This window comes from Poecile atricapillus, chromosome 17 (assembly GCF_030490865.1).
Source record: "Poecile atricapillus isolate bPoeAtr1 chromosome 17, bPoeAtr1.hap1, whole genome shotgun sequence".
NCBI classification, from domain to species: domain Eukaryota; kingdom Metazoa; phylum Chordata; class Aves; order Passeriformes; family Paridae; genus Poecile; species Poecile atricapillus.
In genome coordinates, this window is record NC_081265.1 from 7,111,003 (window position 1) to 7,137,932 (window position 26,930).

The following is a 26,930-nucleotide window of genomic DNA, read 5'->3' on the forward strand; positions in this document are numbered from 1 at the left end:
TTCCTATTGTGCTATGAGTTAGAGTACAGCCCCAAACCAACCTGAAAGTGAGCCAATATGAACTGGTGTTTGGGAGATCATATTCTGCTTCAACTTTCCCTGGATCTGAGGAGAAAATCTGGAATCAGGAAATAGAACAATATTTAAGTTTAATGGGGAAACCCTTGAATGGACAAAAAATGGTTTGTCATTCTCTCAGAACCTCTTACCCTAGACACTCCAGTTCACTCATTTCAGCCTGGGGATCACATACACATCCAGATCTGGAAACCTGAGCCACTTCAGGAGCAGTGGAAAGGACCTTATCTGGTTCAGTTGACTACAAGACCAGCTGTGAAAGGAATTACCTCCTGGACACATTGCACCTGAATTCAGAGGTCTCCTGACTCAGAGCAGACAGTGGAAAACACCGGACCCTTGCAGCTGAAAATGTTGACGACATCTGTAAATGAGCAAAGAAATGTATAGACTAATATTTATGGGAATTATTTTATCTTTAGGTGGAGGTGTTGAGGAAAAGTTAATATTGATTTGAATTAGGTTTGGTAAGATGCACAATCTGTACAGTAGTACAGCCTGCCTCCCTATCCCAAATTCAGCAGGGGAACCTATTCCTTGGGAAATTACCCCTATAAATCTGTCAGTGGTGATTCATTATGATAATCTGACATTACAAAACAGAATGACCTTAGATCTATTGCTGGCCCAAGGGGGTTGTGAACATTTAAAACTGGATAGAGAACATTGTTGTGTGCACATCCCAAATGTAACGAAGATCTCCAAAGACCACTAAATGTGGCCAGTTGCTGAGGATAGCAATGCTATCCTGAAACTAATTGGTTCAATAAAATTCTTCAAGGAACAGTGTCATGGTCCCTGAAAGGAAGGCTGGCTGGAATACTGGAAACCATTGTAATTGCGATTGTCATTGTAATAATTATCAGCATTGCTATTGGTTATGTTTGCAAAATGATCAGACATAATTGTATGGGAATATAGGTGACTAGAGATAGAAATCGAGTTGGAACTTATCAAATGGCCTTAAGGGATTTGAGGTGTTTCAAAAGGGAGAATTGATACCAAAAGGGTTATTCCAATTTCTGCTCTTTGTTCTTTTAGCAAAAAGAAACGGGGTATGCAGTAGCTGCTTTCTCAGCAAGGACCTATTGAATTCCTAAAACATCTGGCTTAGGAATGCAGCTACAGCCAAAACAAGGCTATAAAAAAACCTGAACCTGGGAGCATGGGGAGGGTTTTATGGTAATGGGCACTTACAATATGCATGTGGTGACTGTGTATAAGCAAGGCACTTGTAGAGAATGGTGTGCACGCTAGGTGGAGCTTATTCTGTAATAAATGATGGCTCCTCTTAACACGACATTGGTGTTAAGGAGTTTTATTTTACTCGGTTTTTGGTGAATTTCAGTGGTGGAATGAGGGGCTGATGGTTCTGCAGCCCAGTGATGTCTCAGTGAGGGGTTGCCTTCCATTAGGATTTGCCACATGCTATTTCAGAGTTATGTTCTACTTATTTAAATACTCAAAAGACAGATCTAATTTATGGAAGCCAAACTTCCGCACTCCTGTTTTTCTCGCACGTGCACACGTGTGCTCTCCTAGTAACTGCAATCCCAAAAAAACAATTTCAGCACAACCTGACAGCTGTGCTCCTGCATCTTATGGCCTCTGTGTGGTGACAGCCAGCTTGGAGGCACGTATTTGTGGATGAATCCATGGAGTCATGGATGAATTATGCTGTGGGAATCATTTCCCTGCTTTTGCATACATGTTGTAAAGTCAATGCTCCGCTGTTTGCTCTATGCAAACAATGCTCATGTTGTACCAGACACACTGTTTGCAGAAGAGTTTCCATTTTGTTTTGTTTTTAAAAGATCTGCAGTAAAAATAAATACCAAGGACATTCATCCAGTCCAGAAACATAAATAAAACACTAGAGCAAACTTAACCCAAAACTGAAGCAACTGACTTAACTTTAAACATTTCAGTTTACCAACTCCACTGCCAGCAAAGGGAACAAACAGCAGCTGTGTGGAAATAACTGCTCTGGGAATGAACTGCTCACAGTGCAGCACCATCACCCTGTGCCAGAGAAAGGAGGAAAAGTCCTACCAGGCTCCCCCTGAGTGGCTCAGAACCCTGCAGACAGCAAGGCTCTGGGGAGAGCCCCATGGCTGAGTGGTGCTTCCTATGGACACATCAGGACATGACATGAGCTACTTTCTGCAGATAAGGGGCCCTTGGTAGCAAGCAAAAGGATTTTTGTGGGTGTTTTTCAGACTAGACTAAACTGCTCAGCCACCTAAATCATCTCTTGACTTCACCCAACCCCAGGTAAATCCCTCCTGCCATGCAGTTTTGTTCAAAATTATTATCTGCCTGCCTAATTACCAGAACTCCAAGTTTTGTAGTTACAGAGTACTCCCCAAACCATTAATCACCCCACAGAGCAGGGTGAGGAAGGCTGGCACCACACTCACCTGCTGGGCTGAGCTGAGCTGAAGGAAAGGCAACAGTTCCATTGCTGATGGATGCTCCTGCTTTCAGCCAGCTGAGGGGAGCAGAGCCAGGCACAGCAAGGCTGCTGTGGGGAGCTGTGACCTGAGGTTTTCTGGGGACTGCAGGGATCCTGAGTTGCCCTGTGACAGGATCCTCACCTGGACATGCTCCTGTGCTTCAAGGGCTGTTGGGCAGAGTTTCTCTCCTGGTTTGTGACAGCCCAGCTCCAGGGCCTTGCTGCTGGTCCAGACCAGCAGTGTTCTGCCAAAGGAAACGGGCTGGGAGTGGATGCTCCAGGCTGTGTGCAATGGTTTTCCCGATTGTAAACCAACAAATTGCCCAGTGTTGATCATGGCAGCTGAAATGGCCACAAACAGCAGCCATAGGCCTGACAATAACCAGAGACCCTGCAGAGCCTGGGACAGAGCTTGGGACAGAGCCTGGGCACATCTCAGACTGGAAACTTGCTGTTAGAGATTACTAATGCTGGGCACTTCCTACCTGCAGGAAGGTAAAGAGAGCTGAGTGTCCTGCGCCTGCCAGAGTGGGAACAGTTTCTGCCTGCAGCCCAGACTTCAAAATCCAGCTAAGCTCTATGGGAATAGAGGCTATGCTGCTGGTCTGGTGGGTGAAGGCGAGGGGGGAAAATCTCTACTCTCATGGATTATTTTGGGTATGTTGGAGTTCCTGGATAGCATCAGCTAAACGAGCCCTTGGGAGTGGGAAAGGAACATCTGATATGAATAGAAAGTAATTTTCTCATCCCATAAACCCAGGAGATGCTCCACAATAGAGTAGATACTAGGGAAGAACATTTGGGATATAAGAATTGCTTGTTTCAGGAGGGACTGAGTGGTGGAAGTTACACAGAGGAGTAATTTCCTTTTAGTTCACCTACAGAAATGGCAAGTGTGGATTTTCCAGTACTGTTGGGTGGGACTGCACCCCTTTGCACCTCTTTTAGAGGTGTCCAAATGACGAGGAAACAAAGTCCTGTTGGTTTTCAGTTTTAAAGACAAATATAACAAAATCTTTAAAACTATGAACTCATAGGCAGAAGGACACTTTAGGAGGGTTCAGTGCTGGGAGATCAGGAAGAGCAAGAAAGAAAATCCACACAAAACCTGTGTGGGTTGGGCTGAAGTGTGTGGGACTGCACGGGGGAGGAGTAGCTGTGCCTTCAGCCACAACCTGCAGAAACAACACAGCCACAGCCACTCACTTGCTATGTTTATTGCATGCAGAATCACCCAGCTGGAAAACGCTCTGCCTCTCCCCCCTTTCTGGCCATAGCCACATATAACTGCCCATGAAGTTCTGGCAGTCAACTCCTCTCTGGGCTGATTAGGGAACAGCAGCTGGGGGCTGTGGGGACCCGTCCATGGCAGGCCATCACCACGGTTTTGTCCTTGCACAGCCGAGCTGTGTTGGGAGGCAGGGAGCTAAGAGAGAAGCGTAGGCAGCCCTAAATTCTAGATGCTCCATTCCTGTGAGCCTGCTGCCTCCATGAGGAGAGGTGTTCTGAAGGGATGAACTGAAGGAACCAGCCCCAGAATGTGCCTTGGTCCATTCAGTGCCTGAACCGCGAGAGCCTGGGGGAGCGGCTGGCCTGGTGGTACCGCTGATACCCCTCCGACGCGGCCGGGAGCAGCAGGAGGTGGCTCAGAGAATCCTTCTGGCAGAGGGCCATGGCCTCCTTGTAATTTATCTTCTCTTTAGTGACAGGGTCAATGAGATCTTTTTCATAGTTGGACTCATCCTGGAGCCTATTGGCCAGGTTGCTCGTTATCATCCCTGTCTGGACAGCTTCCAGCACAGGGATGCGACCAGTTTTCTTGGGATCGATGAGCCCTCCAGTTAGGTGCTGGACTTGCAGGTAGGGGAAAGCACTGTCCTTGGTCATCCAACCCTTCTGAACTGCTTCCCCCACAGACAGCCTTCGCCTGGTCACTGGGTCCTCAATGCCCGTGAAAGCTTTCTGTGCATTCAGCAGTCTCTGCATGTAGGTCCTGTCAATCAGCCCCCGCTCAATCGCCTTGTGGACTGAGAACCGGTCCCTGGAAATGAGGTCTATGATGCCCCCCGTGGCAGCCTGGGCTTCCAGAAGCTTCTGAGCTGTCATGGGATCGAGCAGCTTCTTCGCAACGGCAGTTTTGATGTTGTACTTGGTGTTGGTGGTGGTGTCATACACCCCGGCGATGGGGGAAGTGTCATCACATATGCCCTTCTGTGAGGCTGGGGGGAAGAAGGTTTGGGTTTGGTGGGTGGTGGGTGATGTGAGTGGGGATTTGGAGATGATGGAGCCAATTGAGAGGGACGAGGGAGGCTTGGTTTCTCCAGCCACCAGCAAGGCAAATTCAGAGATGGGAATCTTGCCATCCCGGTAGAGCTGGTACTCCTCCTTTGTGATCCTCCTCAGCCTTAGTGCATCATCGATGGAATACTGCTTCCCACTTTTCTTGTCAAGGAGAAGTGAGATTTCCCCATTTGGGCCCAGGGTGGTGACTTCCTCCCAGTCACACTCCAGCTCTTGCAGCTGGATGTACTGGCCTCTGTCTATGATACCTCGCTTGTAGGCTTCATAAGGAGACATGTCCTTCCCTGTGTCAGGGTCCAAGATGGAGATCTTGGTTGAGAGGTTCGTCTCTCTCATCTGGGTCTCATGATTGATTTCTTCACGGTTGACCTTTGACTGGAGATCCCGAATGAACCTCTCTTTGTTGTAGATCTGGTCCTTCTCCCTAAGGATGTCTGCCTCCAGCAGGGAAACCTCATGTTCCAGCTGCTTCTTTTTCTGCCTGTCATTCTCAGTCCGCTGACTGAGCAGCTTGGATTCCTCCCGAAGGAAGAGGACTTTCTGCTGCTTCTGCCTCTCCAGCTCCCGCAGTTCACTCTCCAGGTTGGCTCTCTCCTGGATGGCCAGGTTCCTGGCTTTCTGCAGCTCTGTCTCTTCACGAGCCCATGTCCTCTTCATGCCTTCAGCTCTCTCGATTTTCTCCCGGAGCCGCCGTACCTCTTCTTCTGCCTTTTGCTTGGCTCCCCTCTCCCTGCTCAGCAGCTCCCAGATGCGTGCACGTTCACTCTCCAGTGCTCTGTCCTTTTCCACTCGAATCACCTCCTTGTAGATGGTCTTCTCCTGGGATTTCGTTTTCTGAAGGACATCGACTTGCACCTGCAGGTTCTTGCATTCTCTCTGCAAGCTCAGCACCTCCATCTTCTCACGGTCCAGCTCCAAGCGCAGGTTGCTGGCAGATTGTTCCAGGACTGGATCCTTCTCCAGCTTGACAACTTCCTCCATAATTATTTTTTCTTGTACTGGGGCTGGGCTCTCCTCCAGCTCCTTTATTCTCAGTGTAATTTGCCTCATCTCCTTCTCCAGTGCAAGCCTCTTGCTTCGATCCTCCTGAAAGTTGAGCAACTTCTCTTGCTCTTCCACCAGCACACGAACCTGCTGCACGTCGCGTTCCAGGCGACGCCTGTTGCTCACCTCCTCATCCAGACTGCGTCTCAGTCTGCTGTGCTCATCTCGGAGCTTTGGATCCTTTTGGGTCAGTATCACCTCTTGAACAACCACCTTCTCCTCCGGCTTCCGCCTCTCCAGCAGCATGTATTTATTCTGCAGGTCATAGATGGCATCCTCTGCAGCTCTCCTCTTCTGGGACATGTTGCGCACCTCCTGACGCAGGCGATCGGCTTCTTTTTCCAAGAGTGGATCATTCTCATATCGAATGACTTCCTTGTTGACCAGCTTGGTTTCCACCTTGGATCTCTCCCTCCTCCATTCATCCCTTTCCCCCTGCAGCCTAATGAGCTGCTCCTGGGTCCTGCCGTTGGTGTTCACAAGTTCATTGAGCTGCTCTTTCAGCCTGTCAATTTCTCTGAGAATCTCTGGACTCTTTTCATGTTTCACCACCTCCTCTATGACCTCCTTAAATTCCACCTCTGGTTTCTGTGACCTGAGGACTTTGAGCTCTGCTAAGGCCTCTTCCACTTCACTGTCAATCTTTGTCCTTTTCAGAGTGACTTCCTGCAGCTCCCTCTTCAGGTGTGCAATCTGCTTCTCTGTTTCAGGGTCCACCAGGAAGATCTCATTGACCCTCTCTTTCACCTCTATCCTGGGCTTTTGCTTCTCTGCGATGCTGTACTGGCTCTGCAGCTCTCCCAGCTCACCTGTCAGCAGCAAGTTTTTGCTCCTCTCTTCTTCAATCAGAGTTTTAAGCTTGGAAGTCTCTTTCAGTAATTCTGGGTCCTGCTCTACCTGTTTCACCTCCTTAACAATAATTTTGGGTTCTGTTGTTTCAATCAGTCTTTCCACCTCCTCAATCTTGTTCTTCACCTTCACTATTGCTTCTTCTGCAGACTTTCTTTTGAAGGACTCCTCATCGATTTGTAACTGCAGGGTCCTAACAGACTTCAGCATTTCTGGGTTTTTCTCCAGTTTGATGAGCTCCTTCACCACCACTTTCTCTCGGATGTTGGGCTGCTTTCGCTCCAGCATGTGCAGCTCCCTCTTGTGCTGCTCAAGTTCAGAAGCAGCAGCCAAGCTTTCCTCCTGGAGACGCTTGATCTCCTGACGAAGACTGGCTGCTTGGCCATCCAGGCCTGGATCCTTCTCAATTTTTGTGATCTCTTTGGTGAGGAGCTGGGCAGGAGCCACCTTCTTCTCGCTCTCCATCTGGGCAAGCTTACGGCTCATCATATCAATGTCTTCTTGCAGGCCCTGCCTCTTTTTGCCTTCCTCTTCAATCTGCTGTACCATCCTAGACAGGTTGCTTTCCACCTGTGGGTCTCTGTAATATTCAATCACCTCTTTTTCTTCCACTCTTTCAATGGGCTTCTGAGTTTTCAACATCAGCAGCTTGTTTCTGTGTTCCTCCAGGTCCTCTTCAATCCTGGCCACTTCCCTCCTTTCCTCCTCCAGCTGCAATTTCAACCCCTCAGATTCCCTGCTGGTTGTGGCTTTGTTTTCAGCTTTCTGGGTTTGCTCATGTACAGCTTCAATGTCCTCATGCACTTCCTTCTGCAAGGGAAAAAAAAATAAACAAAAAAAGGCAGGTAAACCAAGTCACTCTTTTAAGGTGAGTCAGAGATCTTTTAAATGGCACGGCATGGTGGGAGACAAAACTAGCACAGAATCCTCAAGCAGTCTTCAAATAAGGCTGTTTGTAAATGGAAAGTGAGGACACAATCCCAACATCTCCAGCAAATGACCTCCCCTTGAGATGGAGGTGCTGTGGCAGCCCACAAAGGTGCTTTGTGCTGCCTTCTTGTACCTGCAGCCGAGGGAGAGCATCACAGCCAGTCCCCAGCTTAATCTCTTGTGCTTCCTGAACCCACTAAAAGTCACCTGGTCCTGAGAAAGGTGGTTCAAACCTTAAAAAGGTATAAAAATCCTATTGCTTTGAAGTGTTTACAGCAGGTTGTGAGCACTAAATTCCAGCCACACCCACAAACAAATCTGAAATTCTCAGTCTGTGATCCTTGATTAGCTATGGCTAAGAGAAGTGGACTTAAAAACCCTAAACTTTTTTTCCAAGCATAAACTACAGCTTCAGTAAGGAGTTGAAGGCCCCCAGAAGTGATGAGAGTCACAACCCAGTGTGACAGTGTGATCAGTATCAGTGAAACTATGGTTTCTTGTGGTTTTTTTCTTAGAGGGGTTTCCATTCCTGTCCTTCCTTACACCTGGATGTGGAGACTCAGGGAGGAGTGGGGGAGCCCCAGGCTGAGCAGATTTGGACCCCAATCTAGAGTACCCCAATCTTGCAGTGAGCTGTAAGGTGGTACCTTCTCAACAATCTTCTTGGCAAACTCCAGCCGGCTGAGCTGCTGTTTATTTTCTGCTGCCAGCTCCATGTAGAGCTTGGTGACATCATTTTCCTGCAAAAGAAAGAGTGGTGAGAGCCTTGTGCCCTCACCTGGACACTGCATGGCAGACCCTGCCACACCTCCTTTCACCTGGATGAGTTTTGTGTATGGCACAGTTCTAGGGATTAGTGTCATCAAATCTGCCTCTTCACAGAGACTCAGAGTCTAAGGACTCCTGCAGAAGATCCTGTCCCTGTTCCCTGAATGCCTGTTTGATGCCTGCAGGCCTACACAGGGTCCAGTCTTCCAAATTCACAGATGGAGAGCAGCTGACAAAAGCCCCAGGATGATGCAGGAGGACTGGGGTGATACTGGGAAGAGCACAGAGGAGCTGTGGCTCCTTCCTCTCACACACCTACCCTGTAAGTTTTATCTTCATACACAATGTGGTGAGGAGGCAACATCAGCAATCTCAGCCAAGGTGCCAGGCACAATCCTAATTCAGGATCTCACATCCTGCTTTGCCCCAGGAGCAAAGGGATCCCTGAGGACACTGGACCATAATAAGTGGTGGCTGTTAAGGTGGGTTAAGGCCTTGCAGAGGACATTGGGGCATGGGTGATAAGCTGGACAATGATTTCCATGCCTTCATCTTAGCATTTTACCTGGGCCTGGATGCTTTCCTGCAGGGGGGTCACACGCAGCCTCTTTGCAGCAGAGTCAGTCAGGGAAGGGTCCAGAGAAGAGCTGTACTTGCCTGCTTCAAGCTCATAGTCCTGTTCAGAGCAGACACACGACAATCAGGTGGGATGTCTTAGGTGAAATGCTAAGGGAGTGATAAATGGGAAAGCCCATCCTTACATTGAGTGTGGACTGCACGTTCTGGGACAGCCTGATCAGGGCGTTCCTCTCAGGCTCCTTGCTCTGGATCTCCTCCACCAGCCTCTGCAGGAGACACACATGGACACACTGAAATCCAGCTTCCCAGTAATACTCTTGCAGCCTAGAGAATCAGCTCAGCTGAGGGAATGGTGGGAACAGGAAGACATTTAGGAAGAGTTTCCAGGGTTTTAGGGTATCTCAGTAGTGCTATAACTTGCCCAGGACCTCCCACACTGATTTATCACAAATAAGGTAAATAGCAGCCAACACAGAGACCTCCACAATTCCTTGTCTGAGCTAGTGAGCTTATACTCTGCTCAAGGAGAGAAAAATGAAGGACTTGGATGTAACATCTCAGGCTAAGGTGCAAAATTTCAGGATCTGAAAGTGGCCTCTCCATGGAGAAGATTTCAATCTGGAGGTGAGTGGCACAGATGAGGACAGCAGCACTGTAGATAAATCCAGCAAGGTGAGATACACCAGGTAACACCATCCATGGGCTGCAGTCCTTCTCTAGCTCATTCACTACAATGGGGGAGCACACAGCTAGGAGCTGGCTGGTACAACTTTGCATGTGCTGTTCACAAGCAAATTGCCCCATCATAACATAACATAAAGTTACAGGCTATTCTTGCCCTGGAACACACCTTCTGTGCCTGCAGCTTGTATTTGATCTGGCTTGGCCCATCAGTGGTCTTCACTTGGTGCCTGGGTAGGTTGTTCATCCAGAACATCAGGTTCTCATTGGAGTTTTGGAACTGCTGGTAGGTGAGGCTGATGTTTCTGAGGGTCTTCTCTCTGCACAGCACAAAAGTGGACAGGGACATTAAGGGGAAGGGCAAAGATTCATGTGCAAGTTCCTAGGAAGGAAGATGAAAGGTGAAAATAGCACCACAACAAAGATGAAAATAACAAAAACGAGGGGGTGACAACTGATGCCTGAGTGGGGAGCACAACTCTGGAAGCTCAAAGCCTGTGCTGTGAAGCAAGGTGGCAACTACACAGCAGGACACACCTGGTCCTCAGTATTTCAGGACTGTGGTCAGGATCAGGTCCTGCAGTGAAGAACATACTCAGGGCTCTGAGCCCTGCCCCAGTCCACCTTAGCTAGGAGGAGCAGAGATGACCCTCACCGCTGATCCAGCTGGTCAGCCACGGCGTGGTAGCGATCGTTGAGGAGCTGCACCTCCCGCTTCTGCCGGGGCAGGTCAGGGCAGTACTCCTGGAAGTTGTTCTGCACAGCACTGCAGCTGTGCTCAGCATCCTTGAGCCCTCGGTTCAGCTTCAGCACACAGTCCTCCTGGGCCACCAGGTCCCGCCTCAGCTTCTGCAGGGGAGAAAAGAAAACACCTCGTGTTTGCATCAGTCAGAGCAGCACCCAAAGACCTTCCTCAGTGTGTCACTGACTGGGCAGCACTGGGGGCTGCTCAGGCTCTCCAAGTGACAGGCAGGGTGGAAGTGGAGCACTGAGGCTTGTTCAGCAGGGGAGATGGGAAGCAAGGTGGCTTGGACAGTGCACTGAGAAGTTTTGGGGAAAGCAAAACACTGTGGGTGCCAAGGATGGGGCAAGGAGATTGGGAGCAGGAAATATTAGAGATAGGTGTGAGGCAGAGTAACAGAGATTAGATGCTGAGGGGGTCATGATGTATTTTAGGGCCTGCAAAGGGAGGGACAGAGGGACAGTGTTCTACTGTCCACTGAGAGCAGATCAGCCTGCAACACCAACATTAAACCTTCAAGGAACAAGTCCTTAAAATACTTCATCTCTGGTGCCTCAAGGTGCTCAAATAAATCCAGCCCCTCCCACATTGCTCCCTGAGCTCAGGGATCTCCCATCCTTAGTGAGAAGCCTGGTGCTCCCCTACCTGCAGGTCATTGGCCCGATCCTGCAGGGCATTGGGGGATGCAGGAATGATGCTGTCCTGAGCCAGCTTGGCCTCAAATGTGCTGACAATCTTGTCTGTGTTCTCAATCTGAGTCTCCAGGTTCAGGGCAGCCTTAGCCCTGGGAAGGGGGGAAATGAAGAACATGGTTAGCTACAGAAACCCCATTCTTCTTTTCTCCCTTTGGTGTTCAACCTTACTTAAAGTTAGAGCTTCAACATGTCACAGAACAAGCAACGTGCACTCACACCCCTGTCATGCTGCTCACAAGTCAGATATGCTGCAGTTCACCACACAGCAGAGTTGTGACACACACCCATTGTGGTGGATTTTCCACAGTGGGGGGATCTGCTCACAAATTACACATGGGGACTCCTTCAGAGGTGTCTTTGATGATGAATGGGAGGTTTCCAACCTGGGCTGGACCTCAACCAACACTCATACAGATGAAAATCATTTTCTGTTATGCTTCTGTGTTGGCACACCTGTGCAAGGACACTTCCTCCCCTCATCCCCATCACTCACTTCTCGTTGTACAGGCTGGAGAGCATATTGACATCGTTGTATTTGCTCCTGAGGGCATTCAGCGTGACAGGGAGCTGGGAAGCCGAGGTGCTGGTGGGTTTTTTGGAAAGGTAGGTTTCACACTCCTTCTGCAAGGCATCCTTGGCTGCCCCCAGGTTCTCAAGTTTCTTTGTTGTTTCCTGGCACACCAGATGGAAGCACAGTCACCCAACACAACCATAACAGTGCTGCTGTGGAAATGTGTTTCCCTCAGGGGCAGCTTTGGCTGTGGGGCTCAGGGTGTGGTGCCCCTCTCGTAAGGAGCTGTCCCTTGGGGCACAGCCCCATCCAGACTGTGGCTGTCTGGCAGTGGCAGGGTGTGGGAAAGAGATCCACATGGACAGAGATGGAAAAAACCTTCCTGCCTGAGCCTATCCTACTGCCAGAGCCAGGCAAATACCCAGAGATGAAGATGTAACAAGCTGCAATACTGCAAACCCAGACCTTGACCAGAGGAAAGGAGCGGGGCTCCAGGGCACTGCCTCTTTTCCTGTCTCACTGACATTTACAGGTCTGTACTTCCCAGCAGGTGAGACAAAGCTGGCCCTTGGATGAATTCCCTTTATCCCTTAGTCTCTTTGTTACAGACTGGAGAGGGTAGGGTGGCAGCATTCCAAGACTGGCACCTGCACCACAGCTCTGAAATGGATGGACTCTCTTGCTCCAGAGGCGAGGGAAGGGCCTGCATTTCCTGAGGATTTCATTTCATTTAGTCCCATTTCAAGGGTTCAAGCCAGCCTGAAACCCTCACATCTGCAGCATGGTTTTCTCCTTTGGAGCATCAGCTGTGTGTTATTTCCACGTTCCTGCTCTGGGCCAAGGACAGGGCCCTACCAAACTGCTCCTGCTCCAACTCACCTGCTGCTGTTTGATCCTCCTGCCAAGGTCATCTGTAGGGTCACTGTAGTTCACAGGAGACCTCACTCGGTTCAAGACCTCCTTCTCCACCTGGACCAGGTCCTTGCCAATGCGATCCAGGCTGCTGAGGAGCTGGTCAGCTTTGGGATCATCCTGGACTGCTGGAGGGCTCTTGGACAGAGCTGGAGAGAGACATAGCTTAGGTTAATCCCCAGGTTTTAGCTGTGCCATGGTGAGCCACAGCTCCAAAGGAGGCACAAAGCCAAATGCAGACACATCCCTTCTCAGCTTTGCTGGGAGCCTTTGAACTACAGCTGTGGGAATAACACAGATAACCCAGAGTTGGGATTTAGCTGTGGCTGCCTGCTCATCCCACAGCCCCCAGCTAGGGAAGAGAACTGCAAGGGACTCAGATTACAAAGCAGGTTTAATTAAAGTTTCTGGATAGGCACATCCCCCTGAAATCCTAAATACCCTCCAGCTGTTGATGGAGCTGGAGGTCAATCTCAGAGGCTTGAGAAGGGCAGCAGACTTAGTGAATTGCTGAGACAGGAGTCAGGTTGTCCTGCCAGCTGTTCTTTGCCATGGTGGAGAAGGCATCCTCCCACAGGGACCTCTGCAGGTGTCTGCATGTGAGCTGCAGGTGCCTCTGCCCACCCTGGGTGGGTGCTCTGCTTCCAGAGCTGCCTCCAGAGAGGGCTGGACTATCCAGGTGACAAACCTTGCTGGCTGGGCTGCACCTGCTCCTTTTGGCTGCGTCTCAGGGTGCTCTGAACTGCTGCTCGCTTCTGCTTCACCGTGCTCAGTTCCCCTTCCAACCTGTGAGCAGAGGGGCATCATCAGCCAGGAAAGGACACAGCACTGACAGAGCCCCTCACAGCACAGCATCAGCTCCGTGGCTGTGCTGGGGAGGTGTCCCCAAAGGCAAGGGAAGGTGTCCCCAAAGGCTGGGAGCCTGCAGCCTGTTGTAACTCAGAGATGTCCCTTAGGAAAGGAAATAGCAGCAAGAAAAGCTGGTTGGTTTGAGCAGCTGAGTTCTCCCAAGGAAGCCAGAGTTTCCCACTCTCAGCAGAAGCCACCAAAGCTGGAAATGAATTTCATATGGTTGTGGTGCTTTGCAGGAAACACAAGTGGCTGCTTCTGTGGCTGCTGCACTGGAAGTGCCACGTCTCACTTGTAAGGATGGTTCCTGCCTAATGCAACTAGGGCTGGGATCTGCCAGAGCCTGAAGGACCAAAAAGTATTTCTGGGTGGGAAAAGACTTCTGGAACCAGAAGGAGGGGGAACAGGAAGGACCAGGCTGGTTCTCATCCCTGCTGTGGATTGTTCCAGCCAAACACTGTGTGTTAAAACCAGCATTTCCCAGCTTGCCTGGCTGCTGCCAGATGAGGGCTGTCCCTCTGTGCAGAGGAACTGATTTTCTGTTTTAAAACACTAATGAAACCCATAAATCCTGGGATGTGTGAAGAGGGTTACACACTGAGAACACGATGAAGCAATCACACCCCGTGGCACTGGGGACCCAAGCTCCCACTTTGGGCATTCCTGCCTAGCTCTGAGTCTGGGCTGCAGCTTTTCCTCGGCACTTGATTTACCCAAACACCCGGGGCCATGATTAAAAAGGCAATGCCAACCTCCCTGCACCGCCGCCCCGTCCTGTGGGAACATCAGGAGCTGACGGAGCAGGCAGGCAGCAAACCCACACACAGGCTGAAGGAGCATTGCTCAGTCTCCAGCTGGGGCTGGCTGAGAGGAGATACCACAGATAACTCTGTCCTGTTTGGCAAGTCCCAAGCTCCAGACTGATTCTACTATGAATTTAGTCAAACCTATGCGAGTCACATGTTGGGGTGAAGAAATCAAGCCTGACTGCCAGAAAACTCATCGACAGTGAGGTCTGTGAAGTGTGCAGGGGTGCTGAGGAATGGCAGGCATCTGGATGAAATACCTGGGTGCAGGGAAAAATCCCTCTCCAGGAGGGATTTGGTATGAGATAGTCGAGAGGCCTGTCACCAGCTGCTGTTTCTCTGCAGTCAGGCTGGTTAAGACCCAAGAGAGTCTAAATGTCTCTCTGGGTCAGGGTCTCTGCTGCAGACTCACCTATTGACCTTGTCTATGGACTCAGGGTCAGGAGGAGGGATGGAGAAACAAGCAGAAGGTGCCTCCTGGACCACCCCAGTGCTGCTCTGAACCACCCACATCTCTGGGTTGCTGTTGTCCTTCAGAGTGTACTTGTCCCCTCTGGTCAGCTGCACCTGGAGAGGACACAAAACCCAGTGAAAGGCTTGAAAGACAGTTCCTCACACCAAGGGGCCAAGATCTGGAGCAAACAGAGAAGAATGCAGCCCTCTGTCCCTTCTGAGGGTGCTGCTAGTCCTGCCCTCACCTCCCCAGCATCCCAGTCACAGAGGGTGTCCAGGGTGAGGGGCTGGGGGGGACGTGTCCTGCGCAGTTTCAGTGGGCTGATCTCTTTGCTCCTTCTCTTCAGGTCAGTGATGCTCTTCTCTGCCTGCTTCAACACCTTCTCCTCGTTCTAGACAAAACAGAATGGTTGTGACCAGGCTTGGATAAGGAAGGGTAGGGTCACACTATAGCAGGTATGCTGGGACCAATTATCTGTCCTTGTGGGATGGAGTCAGCCTCTCCATTCTCAACCCCTCCATTCTCCTTCTTCCCCTTCCCATTGCCAACACCATCCTCAGTTTCCTTTGCTCACAGATCTGCTGTTGAGGACACAGCCTGGGTTAAGCTTAGGTGAACACACACTTTCATATCAGATATCCTGAAGAAGTTTTCCTTTTTGGAAATGGAACACCTGCCAAGGGGTGGCTGCATTCCAGTGCCAGAAAGTGCCAAGATTCCAGCATCTCTTGAGAGCTAAGTGTGTTGCATACTTGGGAAGATACCAGGGTGAACGTGTCTCCTCCCTCTCTCCAGGGCAAATCTTCCTTTCCTATCTGCATCTCACCCCTGAGGTCAGATTTCTTTATTCCCTCCCTTGCCCTTGGCTCATGAGAGTGCTGAGGAGATGGGAGGATCTCGGATGCCAGTGGTTCACACTCTGCAGGCCCTCTAATCCAAGTGTTTTATGTTGGGGACAACAAATGGTTTCTCCCTGCACTTCTCCTTTACTCTGCTGATGCCTTGGGGCCTGGCTGTGTGTCACTGATGGGGACAGTGCCATCTCAGGGCACTGTGAGCAGCGTGGATCTTCTGGGCTTCCCCCTCCCCAGCACAGAGCTGGGGTGAGCTATCCCTGTAGGATTATTCACCCACCTCTTCCCCTTCCCCTCTGTCATTTATTGGGGAGTTTTAAACTTTGGATTTGCCCTGAGGTCTGGCTGGTGCCAGCAGCCCCAAAGGCCTCACCTCCAGCTGAAGCAGCAGATCTGACACCACCCCAGGGCTGTCTTTGTTGAACTTGCTGTATTTGGTGTCCAGGTCAGAGCTCATCTTCTTCAGGGAGCGGCTCACAGCCTCAGCATCATCCTGGAACTGGAGGTGTGGGTGGGGAAACAGTCAGGCATGGGGGGACATTACTGTCTCCAAGTCCAGTGGGGTCTCTCAGTTCCCAGCACCTCTAAAAGATTATATTTTGAGAGGTGTTTCCCCAAAATACCTTTACTAGGTGCAAGCAAAGGGTCTCCCATCCTCCCCCCTTTGCTGTCTCTCTTCCCAGTCTGCCCACTCTGGCCTGACCTGCAGAACCATGGCCCACGAATTTGCTTTTTACCTTCTTATAGATCTCCACACTTTTCAGTTGACTCTCCTGGCAAATGCAGAGATTCAGGAAATTCTGCCACTCGTTCTTCAAAGCTTCCTGGTGAGCCTGTGGTAGGGCAGAGCACATCTCAGTGGGTTCCAGCTGGTCCTACCTCCCCCACCACAGGTCTCCTTTCCTCACAAGTCCCAGAGATCAGAGGAGAAGCAGAGACAAAGCTGTGCCCAGGCAGTGCCTGGTGCTGAGCCTGGGTGAGGACAGCCTTGAGAAGGACCTGGCTCACACACAGCAGCCATCACTTCTCAGGTGGTCTCATCCCCAGTGGTGTTGGGGGCTGAGAACCCACCTTAGCCTGGCTCTGCAGATGCAGGCTTGGAAATACAGCCTTGGAGGCTGGGAGCTGCTCTCCCTTGGGAGAACTCACACCAAAGCTGGAATTTCCTAAGTGTGAGGGTGGCTGCACTGATGTGTGTGAGCACTAGAGCAGGAGCTGGTCCCAGCACACAGATCTTGGCCACTATCTCCTTGAAATTTTGGCAAGGGTGAAGACCCTGGACTTCCCTCAGCTTCCCTGCAGGCCTGGAGCAGGCAGAAAGATGCTGCAGTGCAGCCAGTGCAGTGTGGAAGGAAAGAGTAACATAACTGCAGGGAGAAGTGAAGGGGTCTCCTCTGAGCCACCACCTGCAGCACAGAAACACTCTCATTCTCCCTCAGGGCTGGGGAACAGATCCCCTCTCCCCACCTGGATAGGTTTGATGGCTGGGTGCTTCAGCTCAATCATCCTGTCCCCATCATCCTGAAGGTGGTTCACAAACTCCTCCTGGCTGAGCAGCTCATTGGACTTGAAATCCTGGAGGGGAAAAGAAACTTTCTGACCTTGGGAACATGCAGGGAGCACAGAATGGCCTCCTGGGACAGCAAACATAACAGAGATAAGGCTCCCAAAGCACAGACAGCCTTATTTGTTTGTTTGTTTGTCTGTTATAACAGAAGGGGATAGGCAGAGCTGAAACAAATTAGACACACTTGGGCCTCAGAAAGCATCAGGACATTCGTTCAAAGAACATTTTCCCAGTCAATTATCCCTCTCATTGTCTGTGTCCCAGCACATGGCAGTCACTGGAGGTTGTACTGTGGCCATGGAGGCTGATGTGGCACTGAGCCCTTCCCTTCTCTCTGACCATGGAAAGCCTCCCTGGCAGCTCTCCAGTGTATGATCCCACATGCCAGCTCAGGGGACTGGAGGGGTCACAGAGGGTCCCAGGGGCTCTCTTCCCGCTCTGTTTTGGAAAGCTTCATGCTCAGGGCTGGTGGTGGAGGTGCAGGAGGCTGGGATGCACCCTGCAGAACCAGGCTTGGCCAGTGTTTTGTGGCCAGGACACGCTGGCACCCCCGAGGGCTCACCTCGTACTCCCGACGCACGCTCTGGACATCCATCATTTGGTCACTCCAGTCCTGCTTCAGGATCTTGGTCTGCTGCTCTGTCAGGTAGCCCAGCTCCTTGGTGCAGCCCTGGAGGTGGTGGTAGAGGCTGCCAAGGCTCTGCCCTCGCCAGATGGAAGCTTTCTGCCCACACACAGGACAGAGACAGTGTCAGTGCTCAGCCTGAGGAGTCCCTTTTCCCTCCTCCTCTTCCTCCCCAGGACCACAGTCCTGTTACACATCCAGCAGGAGATTCCCAGCAACCTTGGTGAGAAATCTGCCACCACTGGCTCTTATCTGATGGGGCTGCTGTTCCCTTTCCCTCCTCACAGACAAGATATGTTTGTCTAACCAGAATCCCAGGTGTGGGCTGGTGCCTGGGGCAGTCTCAGAGCTGAGATTTCTCACAAATCCCATTTTCAGCATCAACCTTTATGGGCCTAGCTGGGTAAACCCAGAACCTTCTTCCTGGCCACCTCCTTTGCTCTGGCTGCTCATTTCCTCTCTGGAGCCCTTGTTAGGGATCAGGGAAAGCTCCATATTTGCAATCCTGATTTGGATTGTGTGTGGGCTGGATTTCCTGCTGCCCTCTGGTCCCTGTGCTCACAGAGGAAACTGCAGATCCATGGCCCATGGAGAGGAGAGACATGGATCTCACCCTCAGCACTGCCCTGAGGACAGCAGGAGTTCTTTCAATTTATGCCTATCCCAAGGAGGGAAGGAAACAGGGAAATGATATGAGGGACACGACTTTACTGTGCAAGCCCAGGGGCAGCTCCTGTTCTGCACTGGGCATTTCCTGCCCATCAGGGATGGTGTTACTCTGCTGTAAGACCCCATCTGCTCAGAAAACCACCAAGAACCTTACCAGCAAGTCCTTGTACTGGCTTTTTAAATCTGCCACATCCTGGATTACAACACAGCCAAGACCAAGGAGTTGAACAACAACAACAACAAAAGAAAAAAAAAAAAAGAAAAGCTATTAGCAAAACATGTGGTGAATGCTGATGAACTGATTTATGGAATGTGCTTTAGAAACCATCCAGGAGCCAGCTCCCTGGCCCCCCCATGGCCTCTGCAGAACAAGGGTGGACATTCAGTGTGAGAGGAGCAGATGGGACACCCAGCCAGACAATGAGCAGAGCCAGCAGGGTCCCCCGTGGGTGACAGCAGCAAGGAGGGGACAGAGGGTGCCTTACCCCGGAGCGGAGGTTCTTGATCTGGAGCCCGTAGGCTTCGATCTCCTTCTGGAGGATGTTGTGCTCAGCTATTTGCTTTTCCAGCTCTGACATGCCGGGGCCGTACTGTCCTGCATTGACTTGTTTCTGTGCAAAAGGAGTCAGGGCACACACTAAAGCAAAAGGCTTCATTTCAGAGGGAAACCCCAGGCACTGCTGGCAGGGCATGAAAAGATCTGGTATCTGATAGAGGTCCAGGAGGAAGGGAAGGGATTTTTTTGTTGTTTCCCATTATTGCTGTTGGTTGCTATTTCCTCAGTCTAATATGGGGGCAAAGATAACCAGACCACATAACCCTGGGCTACAGACCTGAGCTGAGCCAGCCCCCTGCCCATGGTGACATACATGGGACACACTTAATTACCATCCAGCTTTCAGGGGAATCCAAATTGGCTCCAATCTGGGCACTCCATATACCCAAACCTTGCAGAGTGAAACACTGAAAGGTAGGGCTGTAAAATCCTAGGAGACATCACCTTCTCCATCCCACAGCAGGACTCTCTACCTGATCCCCCTCTGGTCACTTTTAATCTGAAGAGGTGAATTCAGAGGGTGCTCCAGAGGGTTTTAAGAGGTAGAAGGAGAGCCTGTTCTCCACCCAGAGCCGCTGAGTTATTCCCACCAGCTCCAACACGCTTTATGCTGTGCAATGGCTGGCTACAGACAACAGCAAACATTATCTGGCCAGGCAGGAGATGGGAGAAAACATCCAAACCCAGCTGCTGTTACCATCTTTTGGTCCAGGATCCTGGTCCAGTCCACCCTGGGCCCCACCTCGGGGATGTTCAGCTGCTCGTAGAGGGCCCGGTACTCCGCACAGAGCTGTGTCACACGGTCATGGAGCTGCTGGATGCTGCCAAGGGGAAAGGCACCGGTCCCTGGGTCACTCGGGAAGCAGGAGAACCAAGGTGGGCCTCGTGGAGCCCAAATTTCACTCACAGGACCCAGGGTACTTTGCTGTCCCATTGTGGCACTGGCCTCCTTCAGCAGGGCCCAGCACTTGTCCTGCTGCTCTCCAGCTTCAGGGATGTCTCAGGAATTCCTGCCCAGGAGGATGCTGCAGGGAGGCCAGGGCTGTCCCTTCCCAACTAGGAAACTTCCCTCCTGATTGCTACATAGAAGTGCTGGAAGTGAAGGGGATCAAAGCACCAGAAGCCAGCTGAAGCTCTTCTCCCACTCCAACACCTCTGCCTCTGTGCTTGCCCCAAATTAAAGGTATTTATTTTAGGGAAGGCAGAGGAAAAGGGGATGTGCCCTGAGAGTGGGGCCACATTTTAGCTCTGCATTTTTCTGGTACCTTTTATAAGGGCTCCCAAAAGATGGGGCCTCTTGGGAAATCGCTCTGGCATCCACTCTGCATACCAGTGTATTTATAATAAATTGGCAGAAAAGATGATTTTAAGGCTAAACTCTGTGGGAAGAAGAGTGAAACTACCACTCATGGCAAGGACTGGAGTTCATTCTATTTCCTGAGGAGGTTCCCAATTGCTCAGTGCCCTCATCACACTAGTCCCTCCACTGTACTCACTCTTTCTCTATCTCAGGAGCCTGTGGGTGTTTCAGCCTCTTGGCACGGTCCACATCCAGGAAGAGATCCTTCAGCAGGGTCTCAGCTTCCTTCAGGTTCCTGGCATTCTCTGTCTGGAACTCAAAAGCCTTGTTCTTCTGGTGATTGCTGGAGTCCTGAAGGCCATGGAGACAGAGGAAAAAGCCTGGTTGGATCACACAGACCTCACAACACTTTCCTTGGCCAACACAGAGGCTCTGGATGCTGCACACAACAACCATGGAGGAGCCTTGGTGCCCAGCCCAGCCTCCTGCTCCAGGGGCTTTGTGTGCCAGGCTGGCAGCCTCTGGGGCTGCTGGAGGGCACAGGGCTGTGCTGCCACAGCTGAGGCAGCCTTGGCTGTGCAAAGCCTGAGGCATTGAGCAGAAAGAATCTGGGAGGCTTTGGGATGCAGCCCCAGGGGCTGGGAGGCTCTGTGGGGTGTCTGTTCCTCCCCAGCCTCGAGTCAGCCCCCAAAGCTGCACCAGCATGCACAGAGCAGACACCTGACCTGCTGTCCTAGACACTGCAAAGCCTTTCACCTCCCACCACCCCCTGCCACAACTGACCTGCCTGAGTCTGGACTGAGTCTCCAGGATGTCCTTCTCCACCTGGTCAGCATTTGTCTGCATGCGGGAGATGAGCACGGCCAGCTCGTTTGTGGAGGACCTGAGAGAGGGAACAGCAAAGATGGGTGGGGTAAAGCAAACTCCATCACTGCCCAGGACCTGCCCCAGGCCTGCTCCTTCATCCCTTTCCCCCACCTCCACTGGGTCTCTCAAGAAGAGTCTGAGCTCTGGCTCATCTTCTCTGCTGCCCTCAGCCAGGAGAAGGCCAGAGCTGCTGTGTTCAGAGTGAGTGCTGCTGGGATTTTGCACAAACCCAGCATACCTGCACAACTCCTTGCTGCAGATGCTAAAATTTGTGTGGATTTAAAAAAAAATCAGAGGTGGGGAAATAGAAAAAAAATAAAGGGGGAAAAACCTGCTGTAGGATTCCCAAATGCACCGCCACCACATCTGGGATGGGAAGACCCAAAGCCACAGACGGCTGGGGGCCAGGGGAGCACCCTGCAGAGGCAGCACAACGTGCTCACCCTGTTTGGAGGTGTTTCCCTGGGTGCCTGCCCTTGGCTGCTGGCACAGGTGGCCCTTCAGCCCTGCCCAGAGCTGCCACCCTGTTCCCTGTGAGGCTCTCCAAGCTGGGCCCAGACACTGGTGAGCCCAGTGCCACCCCCCAACACTGGGCTGCAGGGGACAAGGACTTGCTATGCAGATCACAAGCCCCTCTGGGTGCTGTAGGCCGTTGTGTTGTTTTCAGAGCTCGGGGAACAGCATAAAGCTGAGTCAGGGCAGGTTTAGGTTGGATATCAGGAAAAGGTTTTGCACCCACAGGGGGCTCAGGCACTGGATGGGCTCCCAGGGAAGTGGTCACAGCACTGAGCCTGTCTGAGCTCAGGGAGTGTTTGGACAATGCTCTCAACACATGGTGGGATTCTTGGGGTCAGGAGTTGGACTCGATGATCCTGATCAGTCCCTTCCGACTCAGGATATCCTGTGATTCCAAGATTCCAATCTCCCAAGGCCATGGCACACCTACCAGCCCTCCTCGCCCCAGTGAGGCTTCACTGAAGGTCCCAAACAGACCCTATTGCTGCCACCTTGGTGCCACCACACAACCAACAGGGCCATCACAGCCCTTATCCCACCACCACCCTTGGGAATGAGCACCCCTGCCAGAACAGCTGGATCCAAAGCTTACAGCCAGGCTTGGGATGGTTCCCAACGCTCCCTGCGGACAAGGAAGCACAAACCTCGCTGCCACCTTTGTCCCCGTGTCCTGCTGCTTCTAACAGCACCTGCCCTTGAGGACAGTGCTGGCCCTACCCTGCAGGCAGGGAGAGCACAGCCCTGCCAGGATGTGGGCAGGGGCAGGAGGGTGTGGAGTGATAGCATCACGCAGGGATGGAGCCCTTGGAATGCTGCTGAGGGGACAAAGTTCAGCAGAGGCTGAGTTGAGACCAGGAGGAGAGAGTTTGAGCAGCAGCAATGGGACATCACTGAGGGTCAGCTGGAGTGTGGGGACACTTCTTCAGGGCAGCTTGGTACCTCTTGGTGGAAGAAGAAGGTAAGAGAAAGGTGATGTCCTGCAGCAGAGCCACCACGTGCTTTCCTTCCAAGCCCCTGAATCCACAAAGGACAGGGGAAAATGATTCCCTTAATGGCTCTGTCATTGCTCCAGCTCCTACTCGTGGCTCCAGCTGTTCCACAGTTCCAAAGGCTGGAACAGATGCTGGGATGTTCATTTATTACAGCCCCAAGTGACTGTAACGTGCCAGGGAGTGCTACAGCCACCCCAAGCCAAGCACTGGGGTGCCACAGCTCCTGCTTGAAGTGAGCTCAGCCCGTGTGGCTCCAGAGGAAGCACAGCCCCAGAGCTCCTGCTCAGAGCATCCTCCCGTCCCCTTTCCTCAGCTCCTCCCGTGTTTTTCCTTTCCCAAGCGTGGGCCTGCAGCCCTCAGCTCTCAGCTGTCCCGGAGGTTTGGGGCTGGCAGCATCCTCCAGCCATGCCTCAGTTTTCCTGCCTGGAATGCTCCTCAGCAGAGTGAAAGGGGGCTGCTGTGCTCGGCAGGGTCTAATTCCAGGGATCGTGGAGCCCAAGAGCCCAAAGCAGTGCATCCATCACCATCATTCCCTGCTACAGCCTGTGTTTTCTATCCCGTTAATCATCTCTCCTCCTCCATCCTTGCCCTTTCCCGGTGTGAGCTGCAGCGCTCAGGGAGATGCAGCACAGGGTGGAGGGAGCAGCCCAGCAGGCTGAAGCTCTCAGAGGTCCCCCCTCCCCAGGAGGTTACACAATCTCCCACTCATCCCTGACACGCCTGGAATGAGGTGGTGTCCCACGAGCAAATACTTGAGCACCACCCAGATTTCCTGCCCGGGCTCCCTGCGCAGGGAGGAGAATGTGAGTCACGGGCTGGGCTGGGCTGGGCTGGCCCGGGGGACCGAGCCTCTCCCGGAGCGCCGGGAACAGCAGCATCCTCCCCCCAGGTCCGGCTGAACCCTAAAGAGCCTGGATGGGGAGCCCTGCTTGAGCCCATCCCAGTTTGTCATGTGGCTGTGGATAACTCTGTGCTGCTCTGAGAGGGGAGAAGTGAGGATCCATCCTTCCCAGGAATGGTAGATCACCAACAAAACCCTGTTTATTCCTGCTGGCACTCCCTTTCTGGTTGAAGGAAACACTGGGGCACTCCATCCCTTAGTTCCTGAGGCTGGGCACAGGAATCTGCTTTGTTTAGGCTGAGCCACAACAAAACTAAGGACTGAGAAGACGTCAGCAATCTCCTGGTCATGGGGACTCAGCCCATCCCAGCCTGCGCTGCACGGGGCACCAGAGCTTGGAGAGCAGGATGCTGCTGCAAACAGCCCGATTTTCAGGGAAGCAGGGATGATTCCTGGAGAACATCACCTCAGGAGCAGCAGGGGTGTGCTGAGAGGAGCCTGTGCAAACCCCCACCCATCACTGTCCCTCCTCGGGGTGTCCCCCTGCCCATCCCTGCTGCCCCTGGGCAGGAGCTCTCACTCAGCCAGAGCTGGGCCCTGTATTTCAGGGTGAACACGCTGACATTTGGGCTGCAGAGAGGCAGTCTGGCATCAGGTGGGATACAGGCAGCCACGAGCTCATGCTGGACACCCCTGCCCCCAAAATTCGGGTCCAGCTCCACACACAGAGCATGGTGCAGCCACAGCCCCAGGATGGCTGAGGGCAAGGCTGGGCAAAGCTCCTCCTGCTCCTCCTCAGCAGCCAGGGCAGCCTCCTCCCTAGGGCTATCTCATGCCTAGGAGAGGCACAGCACTATTATTATCATTATTAATTGGTTCATTTCTCCTGCCACTTTCTGCCTCCTGGACAGTCCAGCTGCACACAAGGGACACTGTCTCACAGCAGCAGGACTGTCCCCCACTCCTGGTCACTCCTGCCAGGGCACTTTGGGCAGGAGCACAGCACCACCCACTGCAGTCTCTGACCCCTCTCCTGAGTCCCCTCCTCACAGGACTTTTCTTTATGGCCACAGGGCCCAAAGCTGGGTCTGTTCTCCCCGACACACACAGAAGTCCTGGCACATTTTGATTTGCCAGCAGACCCCCTGCCTGTCCCCAGGGTCACACTGCTCCAGACTGACTGGGGAGAAGCAGAGGGTGGTGGTGGAAAAAGCAGCAATCCCAGGAGACGCTTAAATCCCAGGAGATGACTTGCCATCCACCTCCCAAACCACCCACAGCCTTTGTCAAAATCACACCCAGGCACAGCCAGTCCAGCCAGATCCAGTTCAATTCCACCTTCTCAGGAGTTTTCCCTTTCAGCCCTGCAGTGCCTTCACCTAGAGCAGGGCACTTCCAGGATGCTCCTCGGGCACAACCTGTGCTGGCTGATGCCTCTCTGGGATGCACCCACCAAGGGGAGACAGCAAAGGGCCCTGAGAGCTGGGATGCTCAACACCACAGGCACCAGGACCTGTGGGGTTAATCAGGAACCCCAGAGACAGGGAAGCTCACCTGCTGCTGAGGCTCTGGCCTTGGGGCCACCAAGAGCAGCTGTGAGCCACCAACATTTTCTTGGGGCCATCTAGAGAGCGTGTGCTGGTGGCTGCTCCCGAGACAACTCATCCACCTTCATTTTCTCAGCTACTGTGGGCACTGACCAAGCCCCAGGCCATGGCCAAGAGAATTAGGCTGTGTCTGATGGTTGGAGCCTCCGCAAACAAGCACAACTAGCTCAGTAATTGCTGTGCTCCTGGCTCTGGCCTCCATCCTGCACTGGGAAGAGGAGTGGGGTCTTGCTGGGATGCAGCTCCAGTTCATCTGAGAGGTTGATGCCAGGGGAGAGCTGCCCAAACCCTCTGTAGGATCCTGAGAAATCCCCAGCCTGCTCTGGGAGCTGGCTGGGAAGGTGGAGAGATTGCATTAGTAAGGCTGAATAAACCAGAGCCTGACACAGCTCCTGGGCTGCTGGGGAGGTGCCTCACTGCAGCCAGGCCCCAGGCAAAGCTCGGTGTTCAGAGAGCCCCCAGACCTGCCTTTGAGATGAGTTTGTGCGTGCTCAGCTCCACTGAAGCTTCCCATGGCAGGGGTCCAGCTCCAGGTCCTGCTCCCTGGGCAGCCCCAACCTTTGTGGGGTCACCTTGTCCCCGGGCCCCGCTGCCCTGCCCAGCCACCCCCTCCTCAGTGGCTGTTGGCTGACCTGGGTTTGGGTTTGCCCCCCAAAACAGAACATTTGGGGGCCAGCACTGTGTTGTGAGCACCCAGGTGTCCACAGACACACAAACACTGTCCTGGACTGCCCAGGAGATGTGGCCAGCACCCCCTTCACCCTGCATGTCCCCTTCTCCTCAGCACAACCTCCCTGGAAACTTCCTCAGCTTCCAACCACGGCAGGGAAGGGACTTCCCATGGAATCAGCCAATATGCAAAATTGCTGAGGAAAGTGGAAAATAATCCTGAGTTAACAACAGCAGCTGGAGGGAGGGATGGTCTCCCTGCAGGAGCGCTCCCTCCCAGAGGACTCCCTGATCCTAGGGAAGCATCACACATCTCATTCCCTCAGAACTGATCTCTTCATAGAATCACAGCCTGGTTTGGGCTGGAAGGGACATTAAAGGCACCTGGTTCCAAGCCCCTGCCATGGGCAGGAACATCTTCCACCAGAGCAGGTTGTTCCAAGCAGGTCTGAAAGAGGCAAACTCAGCGATTTGACCTGCAGAGACCCGGCCTGTCCCAGCAAACCCATCCTCACCCATCTCCACCAGCTGAGGAGCAGCAGCACACTGAGCATCCTTCCCCAGGGATCCCAGGGCAGCATCACACCAGCCTCACACAGCCAGGGAATCCCAGGATCTCAGAGCCAGGCTGGGATCTGCTTCACCGTGGAGCAGACCCCGCTCCACCCAAGCACAGAGGCTGCTTTCACCCAGCTCCTACCTGCCCAAAAGGGGCTTTTTGCACCTCCCTGCTCAATGACCACAGCTCTGAGCACATCCCAGGGGCTGCAGGACACTTCTAGGAAGGAACACAAAGCCCACAGGAGACAAAGGACATGTGCCAGGCAGCACATTTTGGTATCTGCTCCCAGCAAACCCCAACCTCCTGCTGCTCCACAGAGGGATGGCACTTAGGGTAGCTCAAAAAACTGCATCACCCATCCCTTGTCCTCCCTTGTCCTCCCCCAGGGTCTCACAGCTCAGACAGAGGAGAGGGGTCACACTTACTTGCTCGGTTTGACAGGGGAACCTCTGCTGGGGGAGCTTCTGCTCGGGGAGCCTTTGCCCACCCCCTTGAACATGTTGGCCAGGTCCCAGCTGCTGTCCCGGGCTCTGCAGGCTCGTGGTGGGCTCTGGCTCCTGCTCCCTGCTGCGGTCTGTGGGATGGAAGGCCAGGACTCAGCGAGGGACGCTCTGCGGAGCAGTAAAGAGCAGCTCCTGGGAGGCTCCTCCC

At 52.6% G+C, this 26,930-nt stretch overlaps 1 protein-coding gene across 1 annotated transcript; it reads right to left on the reverse strand.

The window, feature by feature from the left end:
• Positions 1-3,746: 3,746 nt before the first annotated feature.
• Positions 3,747-26,778, reverse strand: EVPL (envoplakin). Its single transcript, XM_058852428.1, has 23 exons — positions 26,709-26,778; positions 21,704-21,734; positions 21,009-21,108; positions 20,422-20,576; positions 19,623-19,746; positions 18,855-18,980; positions 18,524-18,562; positions 17,638-17,799; positions 16,976-17,083; positions 16,246-16,341; positions 15,882-16,007; positions 14,899-15,045; positions 14,613-14,767; positions 13,234-13,331; positions 12,513-12,694; positions 11,616-11,794; positions 11,073-11,211; positions 10,341-10,534; positions 9,855-10,005; positions 9,187-9,270; positions 8,991-9,101; positions 8,305-8,397; positions 3,747-7,537 (listed from the first exon to the last, which is right to left on the reverse strand). The coding sequence occupies exons 1-23, from the start codon at positions 26,776-26,778 to the stop codon at positions 4,088-4,090; spliced, it is 6,120 nt and encodes a 2,039-aa protein (XP_058708411.1). The 3' UTR covers positions 3,747-4,087.
• Between the last annotated feature and the right edge of the window lie 152 nt (positions 26,779-26,930).

What these genes read in the sequence shown, in the direction of transcription:
- EVPL (XM_058852428.1), bottom strand. Translation starts at nt 26,778, where the DNA reads ATGTTCAAGGGGGTGGGCAAAGGCTCCCCGAGCAGAAGCTCCCCCAGC. An exon ending in TCCATAGACAAGGTCAATAG is followed by an intron (nt 13,332 to 14,612) that starts GTGAGTCTGCAG and finishes CTCTGCTCACAG; the next exon opens with GTTGGAAGGGGAACTGAGCA. An exon ending in GCTGACCAGCTGGATCAGCG is followed by an intron (nt 10,006 to 10,340) that starts GTGAGGGTCATC and finishes TGTGCTGTGCAG; the next exon opens with AGAGAAGACCCTCAGAAACA.